At 30.0% G+C, this 8,644-nt stretch overlaps 1 protein-coding gene across 1 annotated transcript; it reads left to right on the forward strand.

Moving 5' to 3' along the window:
- The first annotated feature begins 3,668 nt into the window (after positions 1–3,668).
- Positions 3,669–8,250, forward strand: LOC114370944 (protein SIEVE ELEMENT OCCLUSION B-like). Its single transcript, XM_028328349.1, has 7 exons — positions 3,669–3,922; positions 4,022–4,114; positions 4,382–4,827; positions 5,037–5,131; positions 5,278–5,408; positions 6,477–6,935; positions 7,435–8,250. The coding sequence occupies exons 1-7, from the start codon at positions 3,713–3,715 to the stop codon at positions 8,008–8,010; spliced, it is 2,010 nt and encodes a 669-aa protein (XP_028184150.1). The 5' UTR covers positions 3,669–3,712; the 3' UTR covers positions 8,011–8,250.
- Positions 8,251–8,644: the final 394 nt, after the last annotated feature.

An 8,644-nucleotide genomic window follows, 5' to 3' on the forward strand; every position in this document is an offset into this window, starting at 1 on the left:
CCTTAAACAAGTACTTTCATATATGTCTTTCTCTTCTTGTAGTCTCTCATCCTCTTGCATATAATGAGACATAAGTTCATTAATGGATCATTTGTTCACCTCGGTTTTATAGCTCAATTTGAATTATCCAAAGTGTGCAGAGAGTGAGATCAAAACTAGATGCACAAGCAAGTCTTCACTAAGTTCTAGCTTAAGTGTTTTCCATTTTGATGCCAAGTTAAACATTTTCTTGATGTACTCCCTTATAAAATTTTCCCCTCCCTTTTTTTATCAAAAAAATAATAAATAAATAAATAAATAAAACAAAAACGATATGTGCAAAAAGCTTCTTTATATATATTATGGACAATAGCCATGAAGAGAAGCCGTTAACAAATCCAAATAACAATGCCAAAAAAAACACCTGAATTTAAATCAAATATCCAATCTACCAACAATAATTAATATGTGTTGTTCCAAAAAAGGAATTGGGTTCATATAACCAAAGAAATCCATGTATAATTAGAATCAAATAACTTTAAATTCTGAAAATCTAACAGTAATGGTGGCTCTGATACTACTTGTTGAAATTCTAATGGATTCTTATAAAATACCAATATAACCACCTGGAACACATTACAATAGATGACTCAGAAGTGTTCTAGGAATACTTGGATCCATAATGTTTGATCAAACAAACGCATCAAAATTTGAATCCGTAAGTGATTTATGATCTATGTACTATTCTTAGGATCTGTTATGGAACGAATAACTGGCTAATAGCGTAACCGATGACTTCATGATTTTTTCTTAATTAGAATCTCTTTATTCCTTAATAGGACCTTCCTAACTCTTTAGATGGTGAGAAGAGAAACTATGTGTGACAACTCGATATATTGGGGACCATAGTCTTCTTATAGTGTGTTAACCTAGTAGGAACATTTGTTCATTTAAGTATATATCATCTGATTTGGTTGTCTAACGGGCTCACTTATTTTGATCACATAAAATAAATATAATTGTCTTATAATATTACCCCACATTAATTATTGGAATAGAAAATTCTAACATAAATATCAGTTTGGTCATTAGAAAGAATTAAATGGGACAAGGGAGCTTAATTATCAAAGCTTAATATAATAATTAGTATGTTGAACTACACTTAAGCAGACCTGACTGTGCCATTGGACCTTGCACTATTAGTCTCCTGCTCGAATCCTTCTTTTCTACTCCTTCTTTTCAAAGTTAAATGGTAACTTTTTGAGTCAATCACCATTCATATAAATAATTACACACGTTAACATTTAACATTTCTCATGAACAATCTACACAAAAGGGGTCACTTTGGTGTTATCTTGATCCAATTAACTCATTTAAATGCTAAATAATTTAAACAATATACCATAACTGAATTTTGAACATTGATGCACCAAATCCAAAATTAAAATGTTTCTTGAGTAAATTATTTTTAACTATTTATTTATTTTAAATTTTAGAGGCCCATGATTATTATTTTAATATTCTGTAGCGGCCTCTAACATTATTTTTAACTGTACAGAGATAAATAGAACCCCTTTATGATGAGAACTACATGCGAAAGGATACCTGGATTAATCATAATGGAATGATGATGAAAGGTTGACCTGTTTTATGACCTTCCAATAATAGAGTGTCCTTCTTTTTCTTCTGTGAATTATAAAGAGAAAAAATTGTTTGCTCTTTACAAATGGGACCATTACCCCAAATTTGATAATTATAATTCGATTTCTCATCAAATTATAACATCACTACTGATGATCCAAACTTACTAACAACTTAGCCATACTTTTATATTAATTAGACCATTTAATATTTTACTTAATAATATAATGATATATATATATATATATATATATATATATATATATATATATATATATATATATATATATAATGTATGACTCATAATTGCTAACAGATGAACACGGCACAACAAAATTTGGCCAATAACACGACGGGCAAAAAGCAAAAGAAAACGAGGAATAGAGCTAAATAATGTGTGAAGACCCATAGGCAGAGAATGACCGATCCCTCTTAAACAAACGTTCAGCACAACCATTCCTTTCCCTGAACAAACTCTGGTTGGAAACTTTTCAATTTTGGAGAGTAGCTTTTCTTTTCTTTTCTTTTTAATCATAACAGAATGATACTGATTAGTGACATTAACTTAAATTTACATTGCATGCAAGAATCATTTTAGTAATTTAATAAAATAGGGCCGCAAATGCAATAAGTTTTACCAAAAACAAATGAATAGTGCATATTAGTTAATAAACCTTAAATTAGTCATCAAAATTGTATAAGCCATATATTATAGTTCTCGGGATTTTAAAAACATTCTATTAATACCTGCCTTTGAGAAAAATCATTCAATTTAATATTTTGTTTCCTGATGTCTTATATCAAAAAGACTAATTATAAAGAGAATGACACTTTATAAGTCATATTAAAGGTTTTTAGATTTTAAAAACATTCTAGTGATACCTGACTTATAATTATAAGTAATATTATGCTTTTTTTTAATGTCTTGAACAAAAAAGACTAGACTGAATTACCTTTGTAAAGTAAGAAACTAAGAATTTTTAATTAAAAGGAAAAAAGAAACTTGGGCATTCAAGTGATGTCTATACAATACACTAGTGAAAGATAGACAAATAATAAATTAATATGATTGATGATGTAACATAACATAAAAATAAAAATAAATAATGTCAAAGAAGTCTTTGCATTATTAATTTGTGTCAAAATATCAGGGTTCTTTTTAAAAATTCTATGAATTAAAAAGCTTGACTAATATATATTCTCGTAGACAAATTAATTTAAAGGCTTCGTTGCATATTAATTGTTAGATTTAGACCATAAGTATTATCTACAAAGACAATCTTTTTTTAGTCCGCCAATAAAATTATTATCAACGCTAAAAAAAAATTCAAATATTTAACCAATCATAGGGTATACATTGGATGAAATAAGGTAATGAGAGTGTCATTCAGTCCAATCTAGTTGGAAGCGGCAAAAATGCAAGTTCATTGCGTAAATTAGAACACCGATTATCCTTGTAATAAAGATAAGTATATCTAATCGACTAAATCTTCAAATTAGTCATTAAGACTGTATAGAGTCCTAAAGCTTTTTTTTAAAAAAAAAAAAAAAAACCTTCTTTTAATTTCATAAAAAATTCTTTTAATATTTGATTTTACAAAAAAATTATTCATTTTAATTTTTTCTACTTTATTTTTATTGTTAATGTACATCAAAATAAAATTAAGTGAATGACGTTTTATGAAAGAAAAATGCTAAACACTTTTTGTAACAAAACGCATGAACTTTTAATTTTTGTTAAGTCATATTTTATATATTCTTTTAAAAAATTTAATCAATATTACTTTTAAAAGCTCCCATTAAGTTAATATTTCGTGTGTTTTGTGCAAATTTGCTTGGTACTATATCTAACAGTGCTCTTTACAAAATTAGAGATTTGTAACTAGATGTCCGACCCATACAGTCACGGTGATTGGTGATTAATTAAGTTGTTAATCCCTCCCTAATCTAATGGACAAAGATTGGCCCCCAAAATTAATCACGTCTCCAATCCACGTTATAAATGGAGGACTCTTTAATCATCAACACGACTCTCATTCTTAATTTTAATCTTTCCATCTCTCATTTGTTATTATTCTTGAGAGTGAGCATAATGGCTGCCAAGCATTCACAAGTGTCTCTCTTTCACAGAACTTCATCAGAGGGTGAGCACAATCCGTTAAACATGTCCGATGAGCAGATATTGGAGCAAATTTACTCAACCCATGTCCACAGCCACACAAAGTTTGATGTAGACTCTCTTTTTATTCTTGTTGAGAACACCCTTAGGCGTTCAACTCTCATCGTTGACAATGTTGTTCAGGTACACAAATACATTTTTTTTTTATTTCTTTTTCCATATTTCCCTCCATGTTTGTTTTTCTCAAATTTCCATGCATTTGCATGTGATTAATCTTTACAGGGTTCCAAAGCAAGCTCGGAGCAGGTAGAAGACAAGATTCCCCAAGCCAACTTCAATTCTCCACTATGTACCCTGAAGCAAATTTATTCCGAGGTCATTCATTAATTAGTCCAAATTAATGCAAACAACGTTTGTTTACCCAACAATTAAAAAAAAATCAGTTAGTTAAAAAAATTAAAAATTACTTAATATCTTGTCAAATATTGTCATACTCGAATGCTAATTATTTTCTCATAAATAAAAAAAAATCGACTATATTATATAGAAATTAATGAAGAGCAAAAAGCACATGAAAAAAATAATCTAATAATTTATGGTACCTAGTATAATTCAGGAAAGTAACACCTTGAATGATGACAGATGTCATGCAAGCCTCAAGGAGAGGAAATAGCTCATATAACTACAATGGCCATACTTGTGAAGCTCTCAAACTATGAGTGGGATGCAAAAGCAGTGCTGACACTGGCTGCTTTTGCAATGGAATATGGCGAGTTCTGGCTGCTAGCTCAGAACCAACCAACAGACCCTATTGCCAAATCCGTGGCTGCTCTGAAGGGAGTGCCAGTGCTCACAAGACCTGCAGCACTGCAAAAGCATCGCCAAGCCATCACTGAGCTCAACAATCTGGTCAAAACAACGTTGCTAGTCATTGAATTAATCTTTGAGTTGGAGAAGCTTACAACGTTTGACACAAAGGATGTGCCTGCTTTGTTGCCCGCAATAGAACAAATTCCTGTTGATGTCTACTGGGCTATCATCACCATTGCGGCTATTGTTACTCAGACTGATTACCTCACTACTGAATTGTAAGTAACTTCCACTGTTAAAGGAATCAATAAGTTTTGGTAATGGTCCTTTGCGTGGGCTGTTTGAGTAAGCTTATCTAGAGACACTTCTAAAAGAAAAAAATAAGTAAAAAATATGAAAATGTTACTATTTGTCGTTTTATTAGAAGATGTTGTTATTAAACTAACTATTTGACCTGTTTAATATTTCTATGATTGCTCGATTTCAGAGGGAACAAGCAAGACCTGTCCCACTATGGTCAAAAGATGAACATCATACTTAGCAAACTAAGGAAGCAAATCATGCTGTGCAGACAACAGATTGGTCAGTAATTTAACTGGCTAACCGTTTATCTCTTCTTTATTCTTAAAGCAAGCAAACTTGGCAAAGTTGACTAGTTGCATTTCAAATTAAAATTCAATTGAAAAGACATGAAGTTGCAAACAACATGCTTGTCTTTTTCTTTTCAGAGGAGGCAGAGTATCACCAAAGGCTCAGGAAATTTTTTCAAACGCCTACTGAAATTATGGAAGTTTTTAAGTTTCTAGTTTATTCCAAGGATGCCCCACAGCTACTGTTTCATGGTGCCACTAAGACCACGGTTTGTGACTCTTCCAACAAATTTATTATAAAGTTTTGCGATCAATTACCTCCCAAAAATAAGAGAAAAATATATTTTATGAACATCTTAATTATTGTTTTAATTTGCTTCTAACATCTAACATCATACATAATTTAATTTACGTGACATGCAATTAAGTTTTTTAATTTAGCGAAAAACAAATTGATTAAATTGTTATGAGTCATGTAGAGATTAGTTGGAAATTTGAACACCAGTTATTTTAGAACATATCGTAATTTCTCCTAATTGAGACACTAGGAAGAGTAAAAACTTAATTCTCAAAATTATAATTCTAATTTATAATATAAAAATTATAGACCATAAAATAAGTACATATAGAATTTATAGATACAGACACAAATTTACAACATATAATCCATGGAAAATTAAATAATTATTTTTTTTCAAAAAATAAATAAATGCAAACATAATTTAAGGCTATGTTTGACAAAACTAGAAAAGCCAGCTTAAAGTTAGAAATTAGTAGCAGAAAGTTAAAAAAATTAACTTATTAAATTATAAGTGTTAAATAAAATTAATTATTAAAATAACTTAAAAGTATAAAATGATTGAAAAATAATAAAATCATGATTTATTTAAAAAAAAGTAAGTAAAAACTAAAATTTGATAAATATATTAAGGATAAAAAAAATATAAAAAAATAGAAACTAACGTTTTAATTCAAGTAATATTTTAAAAATGTTAAAAGCTATTGGAAAGCTACTATAAAATATTCAATTATCAAATAATTAAATAAACTTTTTAAGCTACTAAAAAAATTAAAAACTAACTGAAAATTCTGTAAATGAAAATTATTTGACATTAACTAAATCTAAAAGGATATCTAATGCTAAAGAATAAGTGCAAAATCATTCGTGCGTTACACTGATGGTTTATAAAACATAAAATACTAAGAAACGACGATTTATTTTAAAACTAAAATTGTGTATGATTTTCTAAAAAACAAATGCACAAGATGTCCATTTTTCTTGATTCATGTGTAGCCTTTGTTATTTATGGATTTTGATTCATTTGTTTCTTGGGCAGGTCGAAATCACTGAGCTCAAGAAGAAGCATGTTTACTTGTTAATCTCCACTCTAGACATCACGGAGGAAGAGATTTCAGTACTCCAACCAGTTTATGATTCAATTAAAACTGGTGATCAATATAAGATTGTGTGGATTCCGATTGTAGAGGAATGGAACGAAATGCTGCACAAGAGATTTGAGTTTTTGAAAAGCAAGATGCCTTGGTATGTGGTGCAGCACTTTGGAGCCATAGCAGGATACAAGTACATTAAGGAGGAATGGCACTTCAAAAAGATGCCTATGGTTGTGGTGTTGAATCCTCAAGGCAAAGTGCAGCATGCAAACGCATTCCATCTTATTCATGTTTATGGAATGAAGGCCTTTCCCTTTACTATTGCGGATCAAGAGAGAATTGATAGAGAAATTCACTGGATTGGTTCAGTAGTAGGGGATAATCACCCCCACATAAGCACATGGGTAAGTACATTTCATAAATCAATTACAATACTGAACGTATAAAGGATTTAAATACATTTTTCATTTCATATATATAATTTAGTATTTTTTTCATTTTAGTTTTTTTTTTTTAAAATGTTTAAGTCGTTATAGAATGTATTTTTGTTTTCGTCTTTTAAAGTGTTTAAGATAATACTTTAGACACTAAAAAATAATTTGAACAATAAAAAAATATTATTTAAAATACATTAAGAATGAAAAACAAAATAAATATATTTTGTTAAGATTAAAATGAAAAGAAAAAAAAATTACAAGGATAAAAATAAAAAAAATATTAAATTACAAAAATAAAAAATATATTTAAGTCTATTATAAACATATAAATTAAGTATTCATCTGCAAATACCATGCTTGTAAAGTTTTGAGCACTCAAATTTTGAATATTTTGTATTGTTGAAGTTAGCACTGGCAATGACATGAACTTAATTACAAGTTTTTGGTGTCATTATCTAAGCTGCAGATTAGAGAGCAAAAGTACATTCTCATCTATGGAGGCAGTGACAAAGAGTGGATCCACCAGTTCACAAAGTATGCAACTGCCTTTGCAAACGACGCCGCTTTGAAGGATGCGAAGATTCATATTGAGTTGTTCTGTGTGGAAAAGGAAGACAAAAGCTTCCTGAGGCGGTTTTGGAGTGGCATAGAGAGCTTGTTTGTGACAAAGGCTCACAACACAGTTGATGCAGTGACTCAAGAAGTGCAAAAGATGCTTTCTTACAAGAATGAAACTGGGTGGGCTGTTCTATGCAAAGGGTCATCTGTGGTGATGAGTGGTCATGGAACAACAATCTTGAAGACACTGGCAGAGTTTGAGAAATGGAAAGAGGATGTGGTGAAAAAGGGGTTTGAGCCTTCCTTCAAAGAGCACCATGAAAGGATTAGGCGCACGCATCATCGCTGCATACACCTTGAAATTCCTAATGCTGCAGGGAAGTTACCAGAGACCATAAGATGCCCAGAGTGTGGTAGGATAATGGAGATTTTCATCAGTTATAAATGCAACCACAGGGATAATACTTCAATTGCCATAAACTAGAATTCAGTGATGCCTTCTTGTTTGATGTTATGGATGAGAGAGTGTGGGATTAAGCTTCATTTCCGGTTATGAGCAACTTCTAGGAGACTAGGACTAAGCTTTTTCTGATAAAATAAAGATTTCTTTGAACAAAAGGAGTTCTGTGACCTTTTAAATAAGGTGAGCCTTTTTCTTATGTAATTTGTGTTGTTAATTGCACTATTTATTACCAACATTTCATTTTGTAGAGAATAAATAACTTCACAGCATTTCATATTTTAATTTAGCTAGTAGTCTCCATTTTTAGTTTTTTTAGAATATAATTATGTTAAAACTTTCATGGAATAGTTTTGATGTTTATATTGATCAAATTCAACTCACGTCAGTCAAATACTCAATTTGGTAGTCGGATAGCAGGAGTGTTAAACAAAAAATATTTAAATATATTTTTAAGTTTTATAAATATAATTAAATTTGTTTTTTTTTCTCTAAGTTTGATTTATTGTTTGACTTTCATAAATTTGGAAAATGATTTCTATTGTTACTTACAATTGATGTAAGAGGCATATACTCATCTCATGTCATGTGAGTAATTTTTCCAAAGTGATATGCTTAAATTCAAGTTTTTGTTACATTAATCAAAAAATGTTATTTT

This window comes from Glycine soja, chromosome 10 (assembly GCF_004193775.1).
Source record: "Glycine soja cultivar W05 chromosome 10, ASM419377v2, whole genome shotgun sequence".
Classification (NCBI taxonomy): Eukaryota; Viridiplantae; Streptophyta; class Magnoliopsida; order Fabales; family Fabaceae; genus Glycine; species Glycine soja.